General features: G+C 39.0%; 1 protein-coding gene across 3 annotated transcripts in view; it reads left to right on the top strand.

Annotated features, from left to right (window-relative positions):
- Positions 1-26,455, top strand: part of NOL4 (nucleolar protein 4) — a 192,396-nt gene that overhangs the window by 158,414 nt on the left and 7,527 nt on the right. For all 3 annotated transcript variants that reach the window (XM_036419148.2, XM_036419149.2, XM_045574535.1), the window contains one exon: positions 8,743-8,923. In XM_036419148.2, coding sequence (XP_036275041.1) covers positions 8,743-8,923 — 181 coding nt within the window. The remainder of the gene's footprint in view (positions 1-8,742; positions 8,924-26,455) is intronic.

A 26,455-nucleotide genomic window follows, 5' to 3' on the forward strand; every position in this document is an offset into this window, starting at 1 on the left:
TTCTTGGTGGTGGTGTTCAATACTCTCCCCGTGTCACATTCCACGCTACGGTCCCCAACAAGCTTTACAAAGACCAATACGAGCCTATTGAGATGGATTCTACGGGGCGGACAGAACTGTGACCCTTTGTTAGCCCATAGGCACCAGGACAGGAAAAAAGGGAGTGGAGAGTGAGCCCCGCCCCCACATTTAACTGCAACTGTGGGTGCGCCCCTGACCGGAAATAGGGTGTCTCAGCTGCTGCCGGGGTCACACTCAGGACTGTGCCCTCATTCCCATGGGGAGGTTCACAGAGGCAGAGCAGGAGGAAGGTTGTGGTTCATTTGCATAATGTAGGCCCCTGGAAATTAAAAGTATTAATCACCTTGCTAATTTTATATGGAAATGAAAAACTGCTCATCAGCAAATACAGCTTCCAGCTCAGTGCCTGGGCTGAAACTAGTCACCAGGCCACCAAGGGGAGGTTTGCAGTGAAGAAGATGCTGAATTCATAGGGAAATGTCCCAGGCCATCTCATTGTCTCTCACTTTTCTTAATTTTTTATCTTAAAGGCTGTTTTAGGATAAAAAACAGCCCTGCCTCAATCATGACTGCATGGTGTTTGTACTTGAAGCTATAGCTTAGTGCAGTTAGCAAATTTTGTGAGATTAAGAAACAAGTTGGAATTTTTGCTTATAAACATCTGGAGATATACCTAAAAACAGATATATTTATTGTCCATGAAAAAAAAATTGTAGTATTTAGCATCCACTATAGTATTTTGCATTAAGGAAACATGAAAATGGGGTACTTTTATTTGAATGGCCTTTGCCATTTCTTCAGAGGTACACAGTCATGGTCACGTGGAAGGGAAGTGATGGTTCCATTTCTTCTGTCATGCCTTGCACTAATAATAGTAATCTGTTGGTTTAAAAACTGAGTCTTAGGTGGTTCTCAACCAGTGGGTCGCAACATTAGCAAGGTCGAGAACCACTGCTGTAGAGCCTAAGACCATCAGAAAACACAGACATTTTATATTATGATTCATAACCATAGCAAAATTATAGTTACAAAGTAGCAACGAAAATAATTTTATGGTTGGAGGTCACCACAACATGAGGAACTGTACTAAAGGGTCGCAGCATTAGAAAGGTTGAGAACCACTGGTATAGATGAAGGCATCATGAATCGAGATCAAGCATTCGGGAGGCAGAGCAAGTCATAGTTGAGAAGTGAGAATGTGAGAAGGTCAAGTGTACAGTTTGCCATGCTTAGTGGGAAGCACCTATGCAGCAGGAAGTGTTTATGTCCGGTAAAGAGCTCAAAGTGTGGACCCGAGGACAGGTCTCCATCGTAGATGTGGGTTTAGATTTCGAGGTCTGTAGTGCAAAAGGGGGTCAAAGAAGCCCTAAATGAGATAATATCTTGCAGGGAAAGGAAGAGATTGAGAGAGAATAAAAATGGAAGGAAAAGAGAAACTTAGACTAATTCTACCAATATGTATCGTGAAGTCGGGTTATGTGATCAGCATCTACAGGAGGGAGCTCTGTGACTCTGCAAACACAGGTGATGCTCAAGGCCATGAGTGTGTCTACTTGTTAATTTTAAGAAGGTCTCTGATTTATCAAAAATATGCACGACATTCTGAATAACAAATGAACTTCTCATTGTAGATGCAAACAATTGTAAACTTTATATCTGATAGATGAAAAAACATGAAAAAACATGCCAACAGTGATATTTCTCCTTCTACATATCCTTCCCCCACAGTCACCACACTAAACCAGAGCACTTAACATAACTAAGTTGTGAGAACCAGAAGCAGGACTGGTGAGGGGAGCATTTTTAACAGCAGAGCGTTCACGTCTATATACATGTAACATCCACACGTGGTCAGGCGTAGGCAATGTGTTTTAAACTCATCACAGGGTTATTTATTGTTAGATTATTTCACGTCATCTGATGCACGTACCCTTTAACACTTAATTCCACATTAATGTAAAAGCATGATCACTCTGCGATTCGGGCATCGCCATTTTTATGGCTCTTCTAATTGCCTTAATTTGACTATTTCATTATTAATATACTTGAAAACTCAGAATGGATGGGTAATTTTTATGCCCCGTTTAAATCAAATTAGAATAATCCATAAGCTTTTATTCCAACATGTGGGAATGAAGATCTCAGTTATATGGCTCCTTCAAGGTGTACAGTTCAGATGGACTTACATTTTGCTAAATGATTGATCATAATGGCCAAAGGAATCCCTTGTGTGGTGCGACCGTGGGGAGGAGTCGCTCATTCTGCTCCTGCAACCATTCTGGCTCACCTGTTTCTCATTTTGAAATCATTTATGATTACCTCCCATCATCAGCATTGACGTAGCATCATTAGTCAAGTATTTCTACTCAAAAAGAAATTAAAAGGATGAAAATAGCCATAACCAGTTTTTTTTCTTTTAATTTTAATTATATTTTTCGAGTGTCTGTTGGCCAGTTCAGCCGCCTCCTCTTTAAGTCCAAAGTGAAAGTTCTCAAGACCAGACTTAGAGGTGTCTTGGCTAGACGGATGGGACTGCTCCATTGCTAGTGCGGGTGAGGTTCTTGGGGTGCCGCTGAAATAAGCATTTGTGGAGGACCTCACAGAAGGATGAGATGGGGTAGAAAGCTTTATTTACATGGAATTACATCCCCATGTTGGCAAAGTCCCATTCCCCTTACCCCAGTCCTGGAAGGATGCAGCTGGCAATTCAGCGGAACCGGAAGCAGAGCCAGTGTCCAGAGCGTCCATCCCACGGGGAGCTGGTTCTGCAGAGCAACAGGCCAGTTCCAGCCCAGCAGTCCATTGTGTGGGCCGCTGCAGGGGGGCCGAGGGCGCATGCCCCCCACAACAGGAGTCCAAGAGAACCACGAGGGACAACTCCTTTGTTTAGGAGCTTATGCATCTCAGATCTTTGAGCTGGCAGTGGCCACACCTACTTTGGCCAATGATCTGTTCCCAGGGGTGACTTACAGGCAACTACCTTCCCAGCATCACCCAGACTTTACTGGGGATGCTTCCAAATTGCAGCTTTTTTCTGGCCGAAATGCACAAGTGGCACGCCTTTAAAAGCTGGCATTCCCTTTGCTCCTCTCCTCTGATTAAGAACTGGGTTATCACATCCGCATCCTTGGATTTAGGGAAACTGACATCTGAAGTAAATAAACAGGCTCCGAGAAGTCACTTTTAACGTACTCACCCTGAGTTATGTTGACTTGTGCTTCTACAGCACTTTGTGGCAATGCATCCAACCATCTTTTTAACATAAACTGTAGCCTGACCTCGTGCTTTGGGAAAACACAGCCATGGATGGGAAAAGAAAGTCAGTTTCTCTTATTTTATCTTTTAAAGTGGCAGGCATTGTTTTTACTTGATTTGAATGAAAATGTTAGCCGAAACCGGTTTGACTCAGTGGATAGAGCATTGGCCTGTGGACTGAAAGGTCCCAGGTTCGATTATGGTCAAGGGCATGTCCTTGGTTGCGGGCACATCCCCAGTGGAGGGTGTGCATGAGGCAGCCGATCGTTGTTTCTCTCTCATCGATGTTTCTGACTCTCTATTTCCCTTTTTTCCTCTCTGTAAAAAATAAATATATTTTTTAAAATGTTAGTCAAAATAAGTTAATGCCTGTGAGGATATCTGAGCATTCATCAATGATATAGACATGTTATGTGGACAACATAAATTAAATGTGTAGCTTTGTTATCAGAATGATGACCTATTAGGAACTCATTAAATCCCTTTGTAAAGTCCCTTTATGGATCACAGATTTGATTGCATTGTAGATGAAATAATGTACCTCTTGCTGCCCAGCATCATACTCTAGATAACCATTATGTGGTATTACCCTTAATCTGCTGACATCACCGTGTTAATAGGACCTTTATGTAATAGCTAATGGTGAACTGCTCTAAGAAGTCTTATCAACCTCCACTATGCTCACAAATCAAACTGAAAAACTCTTCCGAGGGGAAAATACTATGATGTGCAAATAAAATTATTTCCAAAAGGTTTATATCTGTAATCAGATCTTAGAACCTCAAAGAAACAGTTCTTTTAAACTTACATTTTGGTTATATTAAACAAAGAAACTCAAAATTGAGTGTTAGAGACCTATAGAAAAAGACATTTACTTTTTTAATTTGATTTTTTTTTTTTTTGGTCAATAACTAAATGGCAGAATATTAAATTTAAAATGCCAATTTAAAGGCGCCAAGTCTTTACTTTTATTTTTTAATAATAAAACATTATGGCCCCGAGGAAGAATGTCAGAGTAGATAACTGTGCAGTGTACATGGTTCCTTCTTGCCAGCCATGCATTTACATGCATTTGAGTTGGAGACCCTGTTTATTTTGTAGTTTTCTTTAAGGCAACAGTTCTCAAAGCTTTACTGTTTATAAAGCCATGCAAGTATGTGTGTGTGAAAATTTTGCTGCAAGGACAGTTTGTCAGCATAACCTGTTCTTCAGAGACTTTGATAAAACTCTGGGTAACAGCTGTGCTGTGGTGATTTTGGTTTCTCAAGTCAGAAACCAAATCTGTTATTTCAAATCTGATCGTGCTTTTTTGGATTTAGACAAAAACGTGTCTTCCCTTATTATCTGTTTTAGTGGGTTTGGGAGCATCTTTGCAAGGACTTACCTTCTGTGTCGGCGTTTTAATCATTTGTAGGGCCAGCAAATGCAGGAGGCTGCATGGAATGCTTCTGACTATATGAAAGGAATTATTTCCTGAGTGTTATTACATATCTGAGTGTGAGAGTGTGTGAGTGTTGATGGCATGATAAGTCACTTCTCATTATCCTAGGTAATAAGCATATTTACTTTGAGTGCATGCAGTTTTTTCCTAGGAAAACAGTCTTAATGGGACCTCTGATTCTCTCTAATCTTTTATGAATTTCCCTGGAAACGTATAGTGATGTGCTTAGTTCTGGAACAATTACTGTCAGTGGAAGAAGAGAAGCTTTTAGAAGTAGGTATGCTTTTCAGCAGTTCATATGTGAATACATTGCACTCCCTCAGCCCATCTACACTAACAGAGCAAAGGAGAGATTCAGAGCACTAGCTTAAGTAAAGCCACTTCTGCTACATAGACTACAAGTAGCATGTAAAGGCAGGAGGCATCCAGTAACAATATTCTAGACAGTTCAGGCAAAGGATGCCACGCCACAATCTGGCCTATGCATGTTTCTTTACTTTTAAAAAGTATGTCACTTGGGCCCTGATCAGCTCAATGATGAACTAAAAATGTAATTTGAGCCGGGACCGGTTTGGCTCAGTGGATAGAGCGTCGGCCTGTGGACTGAAAGGTCCCGGGTTCGATTCCGGGCAAGGGCATGTACCTTCGTTGCGGGTACATCCCCAGTGGGGGGTGTGCAAGAGGCAGCTGATTGATGATTCTCTCTCATCGATGTTTCTAACTCTCTCTTTCTCTTCCTCTCTGTGAAAAATCAATAAAATATATTAAAAATAAAATAAAAAAATAAATAAAAATGTAATTTGACATTGATGCAATGATGCCTTGCAAACTCCAATTGCTGTAACAATGCAAGGTACACAGGAAGCAGAAGAAAGGCAGATGGATTATTGAATCTAACAGTAAGAGTATTGTTTTGATTAGCTTTATAGGACAGAAAGCTTAATGAAAATGTACAGTTTATGGTAGAGGTGAAGACTAAGAAAGAGTAGAAATCTTTGGAAATACATTTCCATGCCAATTTTTTGGAAACCTACTTTCAGACAGTTGAGTGGAATCAAGCAAGTCTCATTAACAATAACAACAAAAGTTGTCTAAGAACCCTGAGTAAAGGATTCCTTAGGCATTTTGGTGGGCTAGAATACAACCTGTGTAACCCAAGTAGCAGAGCAGGTCCAGCAAACTTAAGCTTGCCTCTGTCCAGTTTCTGTGAGTAGAGTACAAAGGAATACAGACCAGTCTTCTCAAACAGTCTTCTCTTCTCCTGCGGGATCAGACCTAAACCCTAAACCGGCAGTTAGATATCCCCTGAGGGGTTCCAGATTGGAAAGGGTGCAGGCTGGGCTGAGGGACACCCCCCCAGTGCACAAATTTCATGCACCAGGCCTCTACTAATATATATATTTTAAACATTTTAGAAAATTTAGAAAACTGTGTGTGTGTATATATATATATTTAATTTTTGTAAATTGATTTATGGAATCATATATTTATGCATGCAGCATTATAAACCAGCAGAGTATGTACTGCATCATGCTCACCACCAAATGTCTAGCTTCTGTCACTATACACCTTTATTGGCTTTGCCCTCCCTCCAGTAACTACAAATCTGTTGTGTGCCTCAATAAAACTTTTTGTTTTGTTTTTATATTTCACAACTGAGTGAGTGAAATCATAGGTATTTGTCTTTTTCCATCTGACTTATTTCACTCAGCATAATGTCCTCTTTATCCAAGAAATGAAAACAACCAAAGTGTCCATTAATGAATAAATGATTTTAGAAAAATGTGTGTATATACACACACACACACACAGTGGAATACTACTGAGCCACAGAAGGAGAAATCTTGACTTTGTAACAATATGGATGAACCTTGAAGGGTGTATTTATTGATAACGCCAGAGCCTAATTATAGAAGTCACCATAGTGTTTCTTTTGTAAAAATATATTTTTTATTGATTTCAGGAAGGGAGAAGGAGAGAAAGGGAAAAAAAATAACAGTGATGAAAGAGAATCACTGATAGGCTGCCTCCTGCATGCCCCCTACTAAGGATCGAGCCCACAACCTGAGACTCTTCAGTCTGCAGGCCCTCTATCCACAGAGCCAAACCAGCTAGGGCACCATAAGTGTTTCTTTAATCCAGGGATGGGGAACATTCAGTGTGCAGGTTATATAACACCCAAGAAATAATTTGGTCTGGCCCTGCCAAGGCATTAGGGGTGAGTTAATTAAATATATGACCAAAAATAGCAGGCTAATTTTAAAATTGATAATTTTGTATGGCCTTCGAATAATGTTATAAATATACAAATGGCCCTAGGCAGGAAAAAAAATTCCCCACCCATGCTTAATCTATTATATATTTTTAATCAATGCAATCAGAATGAAAATGATCTGTATTATCTAGTGCACTGCTGGAGGTCATTCAAGCTATCTTCTTTTTTTGGAATTTTTTTTAAAAAAATTTGAAATAAGTCTCATAAAAGCTGAGATAGAATTTTTCTGTTTGATTAAAATTTCATTGCCTAGACATGCAGTATTGTAATATATTAATATTATCCTCTTTTGAAAATAATCTTCATAGCAACCTAGGGGCAAACTGTATTTGAGACTTTGGGAGCTAACTATTATTAAAAAGTTCTAAGAAAACATTTGACTTCAGGAGGTATTCCTTTTTTATGCCATTAAAATCGTGCTTCTTTGAAACTAATATTAGTGATCATTCAAAAGAAAAACATTAATTAACTTTACATTAAACTTTTCCACAAAAGACAATGCAGACTAGATTTCATTGGAATTTTCACGTATTGTATTTCTCTACGTATAGTGGGCTGCCAAGAACCTTAATAATGAAAATCTTCAAATACAAGTGACTCCCTACAAAGCCTGTTGTGATTATTAATGGAATCAATTATCTGTCTGCTCAGTGAGGTTACTATGGTTGAAATAGCAGTTAATAATGAAAGACTGAGGTAGATTTTAAATATAGTGTGTTTATGTTTAACAACACACATTCTATTATACTAAAAATCAATGAGAAAATACAGTGGGGACAATGCCTTTTCACTTTCTTCTTCTTAAGAAACTCTTTCTGTGAGTGTATTTTGTTTTGTCATTTTCTTACCACAGGGAAGTAAGCTGGTGTGTTTCAGAAGAGCCACCGATGTCCCCAAACTAGACATTTTATTATGTTGCCCAGGTTATATTCAGTCCAGAAACTGGGAAGTTACACTGTTGGTGAAATTGTCTGAGGCCAGCCCCTTCCCGAGGGCCTCCAAATCACTTTGAAGTACAGGATGTTCTTCTCTTGGAGTCTCAGTGACCACATGTCTTGACAGAAAGATGACCTCAGAGCTGAGTGGTGTTCATGGCACTTCGTAGTGTTTTCTGAGGGAGAGCAGAGCACCGCAGAGCTGGGGTCTGGGTAATAGGAAGGAAGCGTGGCTGAGAGTCTAACCCGTGAACTGCTCCCCACCGCCAGCCTTTGAAACCTTCCTACTTTCTCTATGAGTTTGACTTGAGATTGTCATATAAGTAGAATCATGCAAGGTTCATCTAGTTGTGACTGGCTTCTCTCACTTAGCATTATGTCCTCAAGGTCCATCCATGCTGTAGGATGTGACATGGTTCCCCTCTTTCCTTAAGGCTGGATTCCTTAAGGAAATTTCCATACCATGTCTTTATCCGTCTATCAACGGACATTTAGCTTGCTTCCACCTTGTGGCGATTGTGAATAACTCTCTTCATACATGTTGAAATTCAGTTGAAAATCAGAAGTTATTTCATCTCCAATAGTGTCTTCCTTCCTTCCTTCCCTCCTTCCTTCCTCCCTTCCTCTCTCCCTCCCTCCCTCCCTTTCTTCCTTCCTTCCTTTTTAGCCAAGTTGTTGAAAATGTGCATAGGTGCTAGGGACTCGGGGGTATTTTTTCCTGTCCAGCGCAGACATGTGGATAAGAGTAAGACAGTCCTGCTCTTGCGGTCAAATGGCCCAGAGGCTTGGTGGGTAATGGAATGTTGTCTTTGCAGGACAAGTCCGCGCCGGCTGACAAGCAGAGCAAACCGGAGGTGGCCCAGGCCACGCTCGCAGCCTCCGCGGTCTCAGGCTCCCAGGAGGTGCTGTACATCAATGGCAATGGGACCTACAGTTACCATAGCTACAGAGGCCTCGGAGGGGGGCTGCTGAGTCTGAGCGATGCTTCCAGTAGCGGTGAGTCTCTATTATATATTATGAATTTTATTTCCATTTGGAGGTAGTCAATTCTCTGAACCTGAAAGAAGAAAATGAATATATTGTTAAAGCAAGAGTCCATGCCAACCTGCTAAAAACAAGACCATGTAATGCAGAACATCCATCTCGCTACAAGGATGTCCCCTGTTCCGTTGCTGTTTCTGGAAGTAGCAGCGTGGTATGCAATGGGAGGATTGCTGGTTTTTATACGGAAAAGGATTCTCAACCAGAGAAATAGCCTTTTAAAACAAATAGTTTTATACACACACACCCCAAAGCTGTTATGTACTATTCTTCAAAAATAATGACACATTTTCTTAATGTTTGAAGTTTTGAATTTGGAAGTGTGGGGCCCAGATTTGACTGACTTGATGAAAGATGCATACACAGCCCTCCTTGTACCCAAGACCCTCCAGTGACTGTGCATCCCAACGGGGGTAGCGTGCAGCTGTAGAAAGTTATGAAAAACATCCTTATATGTGCCTGGTGATGACAAGTCCATGTGCCAATATTCATTCAAGAAGGACTAACTAAATAGCTTGAAAAGTTGCATAGAGGCAGGGATGAGAGAGAATGATATGGGAAAAAGAACATAAGGCGGAATTCTCTGCTTACACTTGTTTCTATACTTGGTTTGGTAAACTTAACTTTGGGACAGCTTATGTGTTTATATTGTATAATTAGGAATGAAATTGACCTTAAGGATCTCTAATGCTGAGGGGAAATGATGCAAATGAGCCTCGTCTGTTTGAGTGAGTGGTTGACATCGCCTCAGAGAGGAAGGGACTTCTCCACTGACCTCAGAAGTCACGCCCCTCAGCGTGCCCATGTGCAACCAACCTAAGATTATGTCAGTGACCACTTCAGTATCCTGGTTCTGTTGTCTGTGTATTGTGGTTTAAAGCAAACTTATCATTATGTGGTGTCAGTGCAAGCTGAGGTTTTTCGGCAAGAGGCCAAGAAGATACAGATGTAAAATCAGTGAGTTTAAGCAAAAACTTAGCAGCCTTGTATCTGAATTGTTAGTATCGGTGAGAACTGATATTTCCTCTCTCTTTCCGCGGAAAATGTCTGAAAAACAAAGGCGAATTTGAATTCTGAAAGTTGATTGGGCTTGGAGGGGAAGTTGCATTATAGTGTCGGTACCTGCTCAGCATTGGGAAGCTGCTCTGGTGTGAGCAGGGGGCCATTCTGCTGGGAGGCCAGCATCCTGGGTCTGCTCACTGCAAAGGTCCTCTAAGCACAGGGTCCCTGAGCTTCCGTTTCTATCAGTTGCCTCCAGCTTAAAACACATACACACACACACACAAATACATATGAACACACATGTGCATGCACACACAAATGCATGCGCGCACACACACACTCGGTGCCTCAAGTAGAAGGAAAAGGAAGAGCTTATTTTGAAGAGATTTAGTTCCCAATGTAGGTTCAGTGAGACTTCTCAGCGGCTTTCACATCTTATTTTTATTTGGACAATCAATCTGCAGGAAAGAGCAAATCTGAGATTCGAAAAGGAAAACATAAACTAAAGCTAGAAGCTCTAATATTTTATAAAAAATACTTTACATGTGAAGTAAGAACTGATAGGTAGTTCAGAGCTTAACCACCAAATCAAAAAAAAAAAAAAAAATGGGGTAGCGAGAACAGTGTATTCACTAAAGATTTTATTGACACAAAACATGTTGTAATTTAGACTTTAAAAAGCATTCACCTATTAAATCACTTTATTTAACAGAAACTAATAATAAATGGTACTTATTGAATCCCCTCAGTATAATATCCATTGAATATCCCCCTACACAGTCTTATGAGATACATCCTGCCATTTGGAGGAAATTTTTATAAAATTAAACTTGCCCCACATTTAAAAACAACACCAAGGCACCACTTCCCTTCTTCCTCACATGATTGAAACCTATTTTGTGAGGCTCAGAGGGGTTGAATGACTTGCCCAAAGGCCCTATGTAATGGGGAGGGTCCAGGATTTACACACAGGCATTCTGACATTAGAGTCCTCGTTGGAAGCTACTGAGCTAATAATCTGTATAATGGACACAAGAACTGAAGCAAGTGATCGTCTCCGGTAAGTACAATAATATACTGTCTGTCTCCAGAAACCCTCCTATTCTGAATGTCATGTAAGCGAATGCATCACGCAATGTTTTCTTTTATATCTGGCCTCTTTCACTTAGCATATTTGCAAGGTTCATCTATGTTATAGCATGTATCAGCACTTCTTTATTGCCAAATGGATATGCTATATCTTGTTTAACCATTCAAATGGATGGGCACTGGGATATTCTCCACCTTTGAGTTACTGTGAATGATGCTACTATATGAATCTCTGCTTTACAAGTGTGTGTGTGAAATCAATGTATTGTGTTTATACTTAGAAGTGGAATTACTAGTTCGTACATGTGGTAACTCTGAGTTTAACATTTCGAGGAAATAACAGATTGAACATGAGATGTCTTTATGTTCATTTTATCCTTTTTAAATTTCTTTAACTATGTCTCACAGTATTTATAATACAAGCTTTACAATTTTTTTTTTATTGCTAAGTATTTCTCTTTGTCATGCTGTAGATGGCATGTTTTCCTTAAAACGTTGCTCTACATTTTTCTGGGGGTTTTTTTGTTTCTTTTTTTTTTGAAGAGTATGTGAGGTGTTGGTATTCATACTCTAAATGTTTCCTAGAATTTAGGAGTGGCGCCCTGTGCCTGGACTTTTCTGGGAAATTTTCCATTACTAACTCACCCTCTTAACTTGGTATAAAGTCTACTTATATTGTCCATTTCCTCTTGAGTTAGCTTGAGTAGTTTGTTTCCAGGAATATGTCCATTTCAACTGAATTATCTAATTTATTGACGTAATTGTTCATAGTATTCCTTCGTAATCCTTTTTATTTTTGGAAGGTCAGTAACGATGGCCCCTCTGTTGTTTCTAATTCTAGTCATTTGAGTGTTCTTTCTTTTCTTCTTGGTGATATATCAGCTAAAATTGTGTTAGATGTTGCCATCTTTTCAAAGAACAGCTCTTGGTTTCATTGATTTCTTTATTGTTTTCTACTCACTTTATTTCATTGATTCCTATTCTCTTTGCTATTATTTTCTTCATTTTCCTTACATTAAGTTTAGTTTGCTTTTATTTTCCTATGAAAAATGAAAAGTTAAGACATTTGTTTAAAGTCTTCTTTCCTCTTTACATAGAGGCATTTACAACTATACACTTTCTTTTAAGTGCTGCTGTATCTGCCTCACAAAATTTTGGTATGTTGTGTTTTTGTTTTCATTCACTTCAGGGTATTTTCCAATTTCCTTTGACCCATTGGCTGTTTAGGTATGGTGCTCAACTGCCACATATTTATAAGTTTCCCAAATTTTTTTCTGTCACCGATTTCTAGTTGTATCCCACTGTGGCCAGACAACATGCTTCATATAACTTGTATAATCCTGTCAAATTTATTGAAGCTTATTTTGTGATCCAGATCATAGTCTGTCCTGGAGAATGTTTCATGTTTCATGGAGAAGGTACCTGACAATAATGAGTATTCTGCTGCTGAGGGCGGGGGTGTGTGTGTGTGTGTGTGTGTGGGTGTGTGGGTGGAGAGGGCGGCATTTTGTAAATATATGTTGGGCCTAGTTGTTTTATACAATAGTATCTAAATCTCCTATATTCTTATGAGATTTAGATACTATAAAAAAATTAGACCATCGGTCTAATTTTTATAGCCATTATTGAAAGAAGGATATTGAAGTCTTTAAGTACTATTGTTGAATTTCTTACTGTTGCCTTCAATTCTGACAATTTTGGGACTCTGTTGTTAGGTGTATGTATTGGTATATCTTCTTAATGGACTCACCCTTTTATCACTGTAAAATATCCTTCTTTATCACTAGTAACTTTTTAAGTCTATTTTGCTTAATATTAGTTATTTCTGTAATACCAAGAAAAGTCTATGGTAATTTGGATTATTGTGGTAGCACTGAAAACAAAGCTTTGGACATGGTAGTGACATATAGAAGAGTAAGGAACAATCTGAATATTGCTCACCTCTACTCAAATATAACCAAAATAATTCTTCTTTGATCCATAAATGGCCAAGTAATTTTGGGAGCCCAATGCCAGATAAATTTGTGGGCGCTCTTATATAAAAGTTAAGTATTTCAAGATGCTGATGACAGAGAATTAAACAAAGCTTAGAGTTCTTCTGAGCACAGACTCCTGTGGGTCTACCTGTGTTTAACACCCCACTCTTATTTATTTGGCAAGTTGGAGAAAACATTGCATTTTCAAGAAAAAGGTAGAAAGCTAGATATTTAGAGCTCCTCTCCAATATGGACTTAACCTTTCCCTTTGCTACCATTACTATAACGAGCGGTAAAATGATTTAAAATTAAAAGATAATATATACAAAGAAGGAAAAGATTGAAGACACAATGAGACTATTTTGAGAGAGTTTTTTGGGGAAGAGAGGCAAGAACTTTGGGGCAACTGCTAACCCTGAGTGAAAATCAAGAAGGAATACACAGGAAAGTTTTTGCTATGAATTATTATTGAGCAGGGCTCCAAAACTTTTTATTGTCCTTCAACCCATTCTCCACAGAGAAACCAAAGTAATCTTTAAGAAAAGGAAAATGTGCCCTGGCTGGTTTGGTTTAGTGGATAGAGCATCAGCCTGCAGACTTAGAAGTCCTGGGTTCAATTCCAGTCAGGAGCCCTTGCCTGGGTTATGGACTTGATCCCCAGTGGGGGGGGGGGGGGTGGGGGTGTGCAGGAGGTAGCCGATCAATGATTCTCAACATTCATGTTTCTCTCTCACTCTCTCCCTTCTCCTCTGAAATCAATAAGATATAATCACATTTTCATTTTCTTTTTTTATATATCACTTAATTATTTAAAACCCTTCTACGGGCTCTAATTATGCTCAGGACATTATCCAGCCCTTCATGCCTCAATGTTCCCCGACCTGAAGTTTTATTTGATCTTTTTTTTTTTTTTTTTTACTTCAAAATCCATAATTTACTGCTCATCTCTGAAATCCTGAAATCCAGGTCTATGTCACATATAGCCATAACTCTCATAGCATCCTGAAGCTGTCATTGGAAGCATGTACCACAGTGCGCGCACATGTACTCACAATACATTGGTATTCCTTCCTCAACTGTATTGTTCACAGTGCTCAAAGTCACCTGAGACACCTAGTTCAGATTCCAGGTATGCAGCCATGTCAGTAGTTAAAAATCAGTTTTATAAATTTACAGTTTGAATGTGGATACTATGTATTACGGTGACTTAGTAAGTCTCCCCCCAGAAGAGCCCTCACTATCAGAGTCTAAAGGCACTTGAGAAATAATGTAAGGGCAACCTATAGTTTTTAAAGGCTACAAAGAAATAGGTCAGGAGAGCTGGGTGATTTGCTCAAGGTCACACAGGTTGACTTTTTGAGTGCTTAGTCAATACACCTTTTGGCTTTTGCGTGATGAGATAAAGATCTTGTATGGATACAACAAAGACAACGTTGAACAACTCAGACCATCTGCTGGGAAAAGTCAGGCATAGCAGGGTAACCAGGACTGCATGCCACAAATCACAACGGAGGTGGCTCTCTTGGGCAATGACTGGGCTTGTCACTGAGTTACAAACAAAAACAAAACCCAACAAAACACCAGTGTTAGCAAGTAACTGCTTTTGACTTAAACTGAAGAGAATTTCTTTAGCTCACATTTGAGAAAGGCCTCTCGCAATAGGAATAGTAGCAAGGGGAAGGGTCAAAGTCCATATTGGGGAGGAGCTCTAAATACCCACACTGCCTGCAGTGCTGGTGTTGGCTCTCACTACTTTGATGTCTTTTATTGGCTTATTTTAACAGAAAGGCAGCCTGATTGATCAGGCCCATGATGGCCTTTATGTGGGGACTTTCTTCATAAATTCTGGGAATCCCAAACCTTGTGACTTTGTTTAAAAAAAGTTATTTTTAGCTTATTTTTTCATTTCTAAGACATCAGAATAATCATTCCCTGTAAGGTATTTGGAGCCGTGGAGAAGGAAACTACACACATACCCATAAATCTTGAGAGTTGAAGAGGACGTTCTATAAGATGCCAACATCATATCTGATGGCCAATAATTCCAGTTCATCTAAGTTTGAGAATTCTTGACTTTAAAATTTGTAGAGATGTCTGCAAAGTGTAGAAAGGAGCAACAATTTTTTTCCAGCATTTATATTTTCTTTATCATCACCATTTATCCCCCCTTCACCCTGTTCACCTTCACCCCACAATCACCACCACACTGTTGTCTGCGTGACCATGAGTTCTATTTATTTATTTAATTTCTGTGGGAGAAACAGCTTTTAAGAGACCAAGTTGAATTAGCTATACATCTGACAATGAATAAAGCAGATGAATGCCATCAGAATTCAAACCATTAACAGAAAAATGGGGGAGTCTGATGTGGATTGGCAATATAAAGGGTAGATCATAGATTGAAGGAGACAGTAGAACAATGCCTGCAGGATCTTTTAATCCAGTGTAATAGTACAATATGCAGGGCTGATGTTCCTATATTCAAGAAGAATGGAAAGGCAGAATGAGAAAGGAAATGGAACAGTGTTTGGCTTTAATTTAACAAGTATTTTGGGGTCCTCATGTTCAAATCACTGTACCGGTGCTTTGTCGGTCTGTTCGGGCTGCTATAGTAAAAATACCGTAGACTGGATGGCTCAAACAACAAAGATGATTTCTCACAATTCTGGAGGCTGAGAAGCCCATGATCAGGTGCCTGGATGGAGGCTGCTTCCTGGTTCTTAGATGGCTGTCTTTTCAGTGGGTGCACCCATGGGGGAAGCGGAAAGGAGCTCTCAGGGTCTCACCTGTAAAGGGCGCTAATCCCATTCATGAGGGTTCCACCCTCCTGATTTACCTCCCAAGGACCCCACCTCCAAATCCCATCACACTGGCGATGAGCTTTCTATAAGTGAATTTTGAGAGGAATGCAGTCTGTCTATAGCAGCTACTTTAAGAGAAGCAAGGTTGAGGAAGGCAGAAATAACTGACCTCAAGAAACTGACAGATCAGTTGGAGATAAAACATTTGTCCTCCTCTTGCCTACATATCAGAATCCTTTAGGACTCTGCTTAAATAGCACTTCCTCTGGGACACTGTACCTGACTACCTCCCACCCTTTGGGAGATGAGTCACTTTCCTGCCTGTGCCTTTATTCTGGCACTTAACTCACTGACTTGTGACATGTTTTCAAATATTTTCCCTCTGCACTCCTTAAAAGCAGACACTCTGTCTCGTTCACGATGACATCTCCTGAATAAGGCCAGACATGTAAGTGCTCAACTTCCTTGACATAATGAACACATTTTAAAAAATAGAACACGTGCTGCCCCGAATCAAAAAGCTACAAAGAGAATTATGTATGTATATTGGAGGGCAGGGGGAAGGGTTTCTCTTTGATAAAGTGAAGGAATCGGTAAGGGAGAAAGATGAAACTGGATAGATGAGTTCTGTGGCTGAAAGAGGAAAGCCTCGGATGATGTTTTCTCGTTGTGAATACAGTAACAGTAGGAAAAGCCTGCCCATGGCAGAGACCTCGTAAGGGTGCCCTCCAAACCCCTTATTAGCCAGCCTCCATTTGTTTAGAGCTGGCAAGAGTGTGCACCCAGCCATCCAGATTTTCAGGTTGGAGTGTTATCAAGATGACAGCAGTTGCAATTTGCATAAAGAGTTTATTCAAGTTATCCAACTGAAGTGAGAAGCAAGCAGCAGCCAATCCTCCAGTTATGATCACATCCAATTGCAAAAGGTCGCTGAGATGCTTTCTTCCTATCGGGAAGTTCACGCTGAGCTATCTACAGAGCACAGTTGTGGTTCGCTGTGGTTATCAGGGGATCTCCAGTGTAAATTATATGCATAAGTCAGCTACTGAGGCGTCCCTTCCATGAGCCCCACTGGGCAGACTTTTCAATTTGTTTTTCAACTCTGATATTCACTGGGCTGATGGGCAGACAGGAATCTAACAAGACCCAATTGTAGTAATAATGGCCATAATAACTAACATTTGTATGGCAAGTTCTTCTTTGCCCAAATCTTGACATTCATTATCTTTTTTATTCCCCACCAATATTCAGGATTTGTGGCTTTAAAGATTCTTTGGGTCCTGACCTGTAGTTAGAATATAAGGAGCCCTGGCCATAAAATTCGCCACCTCCCTAGAGCTAGTTCATGATGACGTAGCTGGTGTCATATATGGACAGCGCTGTCCATAGGCACCAGAGTTCAGAAATACCACTTCTCACTTGATATTTTCAAAGAAGTGCTCTGTTCATTCACTGTCTTCACTTCTCATCAGCTATTCACTCTTCAATCCACTGTAAATGGTTTCTCCCCACCATTTTACTGAAATTGGTCAGGGTAAGTTTACCAGTGATTTCACTTAAAGGTTGTTTTTTCCATTTATCTTATTAGATTCTTTTTTCTTTATTAAGGTATTACATGTGTGTCTTTATTCCCCCTCCCCCCTCTCATCCCCCCAGACCTCTGGTGTCCGTGTCCATTGGTTAGGCTTATATGCATGTATACAAGTCCTTCGCTTGATCTCTCCCCCTTATCCCCACCCTGTCCTACCTTCCCTCTGAGGTTTAACAGTCTGATTGATGCTTCTGTCTCGATCTATTTTTGTTCATCAGTTTCTGTTGTTCATTATATTCCACAAGTGAGTAAGATCATGTGATATTTTTCTCTGACTGTCTTATTTTACTTAACATTTGCAACAGCATGGATAGAACTGGAGAGCATTATGCTAAGAACTCCTTTTTATCACAGCATAGTATTCCATTGCATAGATGTACCATAGTTTTCTAATCCACTCATCTGCTGATGGGCACTTAGGCTGTTTCCAAATCTGAGCTATGGTAAATTGTGCTGCTGTGAACATAGGGGTGCGTATATCCTTTCTGATTGAGGTTTCTAACTTCTTGGAATATATTCCTAGAAGTGGGATCACTAGGTCAATTGGGAGTTCCATTTTTAGTTTTTTGAGGAAACTCCATACTTGTCAGATCCTTGAGTATATTTGCATCTGCTGCTGATTAGAGCTTTGAAGCAGCCACTCTCTTGGCTTCCATGATACACTCTCATGTCACCGTGTGCTCCTAAGATGATTCTTCTGCCAGAGTCCAGGGCTTTGTCCCTGTCCTCATGCCCTGTTCCTTTAACCCTCATTCTGTACATTGCTCAGAAAAGCCTACTGTCTCTTATGATTTCATATATAAAATATGCAACAACCTGTCACCCCTATGCTTTGCTTCAAGCTTCAGATTTTCTATCCAGCTGTCTACCAGATAGCTTGGCCTAGAAATCCCAAGAAATCTAATGTTTAATTTTTAAAACGGAATCATTCATCCTCAAACATGCTATTGCCTGTTTATGGGATTACCTCATGCAGGGAGGTCCGCCCCTGCCCCTAACTCCTGCCAGCTGTTATGTTCTCTAATCATTTTCCGATTGCCTTGCCCATTAATTGGTCCTCCGGTATATTCCCACAGTACCTTGGTCATATCTGTTATTTAACCCATCTGTTACATGCTCCCTTCTATATTATTAATAGATTGTGTACATTATGAGGACAGGCAAGGTGACCTTTTATATCACCTGTTAGGTTTATATTAGTGCTCAATAAATATTCAGTGCAAGATATTATTCTGATAAAATATTGTGCTATCTTGGAAAACTTCACTAATTGCATCTGATAATGGTAGAAAAGTCATCCTCAACCTCAACTTTTCTAATTTTTTTAGTATTAACACCCCCCAAAAGACAAGTGTTTCATATCAGGCGTCAGTCCTCTGGTTTAAGAAAGAAATGTTTACTTTCCATAGTTACCCAGGTACCTGGGAAGGTGAACTTTACCTTTCCCTCTTGTTGACTCGTTCTGGCTCAGTAGCCTCATGCAAAAAATTAGTGCAGCTGTGTGCTTCTGTCATGAGAAAATGGCATCAGGTCTATTGTGTTAAACGGTGTAGATTATTTTATAGATTCGAACCTAAAATTGATTCATCAAAATTAAGCACTCCCTTGTAGTTACTTTGCCTGTATTTTATGCAGTGTGAAGATCTACAAGACTATGTATTATGTGGAGAAAGGTGACTGTGCAATCTAATTGAAGTCAACCTAATTGGGATAATGCAGTTAGTTATTCTATCTCAATTGAGTTCCAATGAACCTGAATGGGTTGTCAAAGCACATTCAACAGCACAGAGTCAGATGTTTGTATCTAGAGATTTTCCCCTTGTGTCCAAAGTGTGCCTCTTCCTAGTAAGCCCACTTCTCCCGTGTGTGTTACTTGATTGACCCAACTTAATCAGGGTATTGTTCACTTTAAACCCTCCTCATTTGTATTCTTATTTTGTTTTCCCTTTCAAACATAAATTTATTGACAAGTGCTATTCAATACAGTAACCATTAGCTACATGTGGCTATTGAAACTAAAATTAATAAAAATGAAATAAAAATGTTAAAGTCAGTTCCTTAGACACTCTGGGACACATTTCAAGCATTCGATTGTCAAGGAGGTGAGTGGCCTTGTATCGAACACTGGCTCCAGACTAGCCTTCTTCACCTCACACCACTGTATTGGCTTTTCCATGGTGTTATTATTGCAGAAAACCTTCCCCTGTCTATCTCAGCAGCTCATTGTGTCTAATTATGTTTGAATCATTCACTCCTCAATATAATAAGTGAGGTCAATTAATAACCTTATGGTGATTCTTAATAACTTTCAGTTATTTTAGGATTCTAAGAATTGGTAATAAATTGTAATATAGGTATTTAAAATCTCTGACATTGGCTAAGATTTATAAAACTACTGAAAACTACTGACCTAAATAAAGAGGTAAACTGAGGCAAGCTAAAATGGTGAGTTTATTCTGGAGTAGCAGAGGAACTGCAATTCAGAACTTGCAAATAACAGCAAGCTACAGGTGAGTCGCTGAGCTCAGCTGTGCTCATGGGCAGGGAATGTAAAGAGAGTTCAGTTATTCTGTTTAAAAACAATGGAGACAACAGTCCAGTTATACAAACAAAATTTTGCAAGGCTAACAACCTGGGTCCTTTCTTGTTCATCCCTCTGGAAACCATAAGCAAAACTTTCCAAGGTTGATAGGAGACAACCTCTAACATTTTAAAAAAATTTATTTAGATTAAAGTATTATATATCTCCTTTTTCCCTCTTGACCTCTCCCTAGTGTCTGTTTCTATTGGTTATGCTTATATGTTTATATGTATGCATACAAGTCCTTCGGTTGCTCTTACCTCCCACCCCCTGCCTTCCCTCTGAGGTTTGGTTGTCTGTTTTTGTTCATCAGTTTATGTTCTATGTTCATTATATTCCACAACTGAGTGAGACCATGTGACATTTATCTTTCTCCGACTGGCTTATTTTGCTTAGCATAATGCTCTCCAGGTCCATCCATGCTGTTGCAAATGGTAAGAGCTGCTGCTTTTTCACAGCTGCATAGTATTCCATTGTGTACCACAGTTTTTAATCCACTCATCTGGAAACAGCCTATCTTAGACTGTTTCCAGATTTTAGCTATGGTGAATTGTGCTGCTGTGAACATGGGGTACATATACCCTGTCTGATTTCTTGGGACATATTCTTAGAAGTGAGATTACTGGGTCAAATGGAGTTCCATTTTTAGTTATTTTAGGAAATTCCATACTGTTCTCCACAGTAGCTGCACCAGCCTGCATTCCCACCAGCAGTGCACAAGGGTTCCTTTTTCTCCACATCCTTGCCAGCACTTGTCGTTTGTTGATAGTAGCCATCCTGACAGGTGTGAGATGGTACTTCATTGTCTTTTTGATTTGCATCTCGGATGTTTAGTGACTTTGAGCACGTTTTCATATGTCTCCTGGCCTTCTATATGCCAAACCTCTAGCATTTAAGACAATTCCAATATTTTGGGAAATCAGGCATTTATGGGAAATCAGTCCTTCCTGAGTTTTGTTTTCCTGAATTTCTTGAATTTCTTGACAAAACACATTTTAAAAGAATATCATTGTGACAGAATTTTAAATTGTGTGATGTTTAAAGGAAGCAAACTTTTAATGATTAAAATTTCCAGCAAATGAGTAATGTAAATTCCAAAGGAAAATGATGTGCGGCATCTTTCAGTTTTTTTCTGACTGAACTCTCAATCTTTCACCAGTTCCTGCAGGTCAAGGGGTGTCTGAGAAAATGAGAGGTGAGCAGCCCCGTGTTCCCCCTGCACTGCCAGCACATGTCATTGGTTTTGTAGCTCAATATCGGCCAGCTCTTTCTGGCATCAGCTTCCTCAAAGCCTGTTTTCTACAGTAAAATGCACCTTAGGTACTGTAAGTCCTCTTGAGGGTTTTGAGTTATGCCTTCTCACTGAAGAGGGGAAGGAAAAGAAGACTCATTTCTCCTCCAGCCTGCTGGTATACCACTCCGGCCTTTCCAGCTGGCATGAGCTCATTGTAGTGGTTGTTTTCCTTACACAACTCCCTTTGACATGTCCTCTGGGAATGTCTGAACATGTCTGTTAAATTGGACTGGCCTCACCAGCCCTCTACTACTCAGGAAAGAGCTCTCGGGGAATTCGGAATGTTCTACTAGTCTAGAAAGTCAGAATGATAAATCCTTCGCTATCATAGTAACTCTTATGAACTTATTCTTGATTGTTTTGTATTCCCATTGTTTATCTACCTTTTTAAATTGGTGACTTTCTGACTAACGAAAAAAAACAAGAGCATACCACTACAAAAAACAAGAGCATACCACTACAATCTGCTGTAGGTTCTTGCTTTGTGGTCACAGTAGGCTTACATAAAAATGGAACAAAATAAAAGAGTAAAAGAATAAAACAAATCTCTAATCTTTACTGAGGATATTCTAGAGGTTTTTGTCTTATGTTGACCCTTGATACTATATTTCCCATTCGTCTGTGGAAATAATTGGAAAAGTAAAACTAACAGTGGCCCAAAAAGGCAGAGCCCGAGTCTAAGTTCTCTAAAAACCAATGAATGAACGCTTTTGTTTTCTGGTTTAGGAACTGTTTCCTATGGCTGGAAAACAAAACAACAACAACACTATAGGCATATAAGTAGAGGCATATAAGTACATATATAAGAATTCATTATGCACTCATCTAATATAAGAATTCATTATGCACTCATCTAATATAATTAACTCCTCTCTCTTTTTCTTTACTGCAATATTTGTATTTTTCCCACAAGCCAAAAGTATGCAGAAAGAGAAGCTTGCTAAGAGTCTTTCCCCTCACAAATTTCTAAAACTACTGGGAAAGGGGCTCACTTTCAGATCCTCCTACTTTATCAGATTGATTGATTGATCAGGTCTCTGTATACCACTGAATTGGAAGGCCAGTGCTGAGTGCCAGAAATTAGCAAATATAAATAGACGAACAACTGGGAAGGCCAACGGGGGAAAGGACTGAGTCTTTTCAAATTGATTGTGTAGAAACAGTCACTGAGGTGAGAACAAAAACATTGAGATGTTTACAGTTTTTCTCTGAATAAGATACACTTAGATGCGAAAAGTGAAATAAAACAAATGGATCAACAATAGAAATAAAAAGATGAAATACAGAAGGACCTGAAAAGGGACATTTTAATAGATGGGTTTTTAAAGACAGGTCCAAGAGACTTACATTTTGAAGTATATGAAGATTCTGTCTTAGGATAATGAGGTGTATAATTTTTTTAAATGTATGTGATAATGACTATTATAGTCTAAACTAGGGGTGTCGAACTCAATCAGAGAAGGGGCCAAAATCTAAAATCCAGCCTAAATCGCGGGCCGAATGGTTTACTGAACAGTCATAAACTGTCATTGTGATGGAAACGCAGCGGAGTGCAGTGATGACAGCGCGGTGCCGGCCACATTGGAAGGCCTGGCGGGACGGATTTGGCCCGCGGGCCTTGTGTTTGACACATGTGGTCTAAACACTCATGATGGAGATGTAACTTTACCTATAATTGCAATTTGGGTAACCTATATACTCTCCTTTTCTCCTGGCATAATGCCATAATCAGCTAGTTGGCCTTGACAGTGATCTGCATCTTGCTTTTTGTGTTTTTCTTAATGTTGGTAGAATACAGATACCAGCATCATGTTACATACTTTATGAACTCCCTGTTCCTTGGTAACCTAATGATTAACCAGCCTTTAGGTAGAGAAGGGTAAATGTACTGAGGTGGAGAGGAGAAAAGTATTGACCGAACAATCATTGGAATTGAGTTTAAAAATGGCTTCAGTTTGACATAGACCTCAGAGGAGACAAACATTTCCACTGAACTGTAGCAGATGACCATCTCTCCCACTCACACCCCTAACAATGGTGTTACCATAAGGTCTGGGATCACTCCATGTCTTGTTCTGTTGTAATCTATTATTTGTTAAGGGACAGATGCATAAGTAAAATGTAGCTCTAATTTGAGAAAATAGACCCATGCAAAACAATCTTCCAAGAATAAAGGAAATTTAATACATATATATGCCAAAAATTGTGTTTTCTTTTTAAGAAAAAAGCTTTGGAGTATAAAAGATGTGTTACTTTATAATGAAGGGAAATCATCTTTCAGAAAGTCACAATTGTCTAGAAACTATACGCCCCAAGTACATAACCTCCAGTTAACTAATTACAAGAAGAAAATGACTCGTGCACAGTCACATCCATTGACTTTCAACACACTTCTCTCAGAAACTGATGGAAGGAAAAAAAGAAAATCATTTAGATTGGGGAATAAATAATTAAAATGTGGTCTGGTTATATCTAGAATCTACCCACTTGTAATACACATTCTTTCTAACACTGACCACCTAAGCAACTGATAACAACCAAAGACTTAATATACTGACAGAATTGTGTTCAGAAATATTTATAATTAATGGGACAGAAAACTGGTTTGATACTCACATTAGAAAATTAAGAAGCTGCTCATTTAACTCAAGAAGTTAGAAACAGGGAAAATGCAAACTACAGAAGAAAATAAATGGGGAAATTAAATAGAAAACAAAAAATAGAGAAGACCAACAAAATCAAAAGCAGAATCTTTGAAAGAATTAAAAAAACATTTGAGAAGATGAACCAAGATAAAGGCAGCTTAAAATAATAGGAATCCAAATAAAGGAATAAAAATGTTTATACCTTTGTGCTGGTATACCTGACAATTTAGATATATTATCTTTTACAAGTATATAATTGACCAATAGCCAAAGGAAAGCTATTCCAAATGTATCTTTGATGATTAAATATATTGAATCATTATTGTCAAAATCTATCCATTAAAAAAATCAGACCTAGGCCCTAACTGGTTTGGCTTAGTGGATGGAGCATCCACCTGCGGACTCAAGGGTCCCAGATTTGATTCTGGTCAAGGGCATGTATCTTGGTTGTGGGCATATCCCAGTAGGGAGTCCGCAGGAGGCAGCCTATCTATGTTTCTCATCTATATTTTAACTCCCTATCCTCTCACTTCCTCTCTGTAAAAAAAAAAAAAAAAAAAAAAAAAAAAAAAAAAATCAATGAAATATATTTTTTAAAAAATCACTCCCAAATGGTTTACAAATGAGTTTTACCCTTTCTTTTAAGGACTAAGTAATCACTTTCCACAAACAGATCTAAAAGAGGGGAGAAGAAAAGGAAATGGAAAGCACAGGGCTCCTTTTGTGATGCTTCTGTAATCTTATCACCCAGAAGGTGTTGGTGTTAAAAGAAATTATATTGCAACCACTTGTGAATCTAAATGCAAGTCATTAGCATACTGACTCTAGTATTGTGTTATCTGCTGTAATCCAGGCCTTATGTTGAGTGTTTTAGAGGCATTAGAGAATTTAGCCTCAATGCTGAGAGTAATGGTTACTTTTTTCATCCTTTGGCAGAAAAGTATGAAAACATAAAATACCTCTATTAAACATCTGATCAAAATGTAAATGAGCCTGCAATCAAAGTAAGTTTCCAAGTGGTTCATGTTTTAGTCAAGCAGGGGAAGTCATATACCCACCGATGGTGAGTTTATTCAATTGTTTGATCACAGTGGTTGAAGGAATGTGTCCAGGGAAAAGAAACTTGTTTGTTAGCATTAAGACAAAAACTGCTTGAAGTGCTGAAGAAATTGAGATATTGACAATATCAATAGTCAGTTTAAAAAAGCAATCCAATTGATTTCAAGTGCTTTTCCTTGTGGGTGTTTTTTTTTGTTTTTTTTTAAATAAGTTGAGATGTTATTGATGCTAACCTCTTGTTTACTTTGAGTTTGAAGTCACAGAATTAGCATCTATGAATAACGTGAATGAAACAATTTCAGCTGAATACATTTTCATTTTCAAAGTTAAGGAAGAAAACTAATTCAGTACAACCTAAAGTAGAATTTGTTAAGATGCATGAAGCAAAAATAGGCTTGTTTGGACAAAATTTACAAAGTTTGTTAAAACATAGGCTGGTAATTCCTTGAACTATTTATCCACAGGTAAATTGTGGAAAATGTTTGCATCTATCATGTATTGTTGAAACAGTGTCAACTTCATGTGTTATTAATTTCATCATCACTTCTATATGAGATGGTGTCAGAAATAGAATCTGAACATCAAACCGCCATCACCTAGCAGTGTGATGGCTTCATGGTAAGGTTGTATTGCAGTTTTTCTCAGGTCAGGGCTAAGACTGAAAAGAACTATTCTCACACTCTATTATCAAACAACTAGAGGCCCTATGCAAGAAAATTGGTGCAAGAGTAAACCTTCCTTCCCCTGGCTGCCCGCACCGGCTCCCCTCTGGCACCTGAAACCAGGGTTTCCCTCCTCTGGCCACCCACAGGCACCTGGGACCAAGGCTGGCTTTCTTCCAGCCCCAGCTTCATCAGAAAGGAAATCTGGAGTGATTTCCAAAAGACATCCAGTCTAATTAGCATACTACCCTTTTATTATAGATGAATGGCTTTGGAAATTTTGCTACAGAAATGACTACGTTTCTTGATGCAGTTCATCTAAAACTACAAGGCAGAACAGTGCTGTTAGGTGAAGCTTTTGCTGTGCTCAAGTTACAGTACTTTGCTGATGACCAACATTGTTTGATCACAAGTAATGATTAGCTGTTTTCTAAACTTCCCACACAAATTTCTAGTTGATATATATATATATATATATATATATATATATATATATATATATATATATATATATATATACTGAGCACCCTACACGGGCTCGGGAATGTTTTTTGGTCCTTGATGTAAGGGCATAAATAAAGTCCCATCTTTTCAAAATTGTTTTCACTGCTCAATTGCAAAAGCTTCCCCTTTAAGTGGAAGTAACTAATCTGCAATGCACCTCTAAGAGGCAATTCCATAGCAATAAATGCCTAACTCAAAAAATACCACCTCAGACAAGTGAACTTTACAACTCAAGGAATAGAAAAAGAAAGCCTGCAGTTAGTAGAAGGAAGAAAATAAAGTT

Source organism: Pipistrellus kuhlii, unplaced genomic scaffold (genome assembly GCF_014108245.1).
Source record: "Pipistrellus kuhlii isolate mPipKuh1 unplaced genomic scaffold, mPipKuh1.p scaffold_m20_p_6, whole genome shotgun sequence".
NCBI lineage: Eukaryota > Metazoa > Chordata > Mammalia > Chiroptera > Vespertilionidae > Pipistrellus > Pipistrellus kuhlii.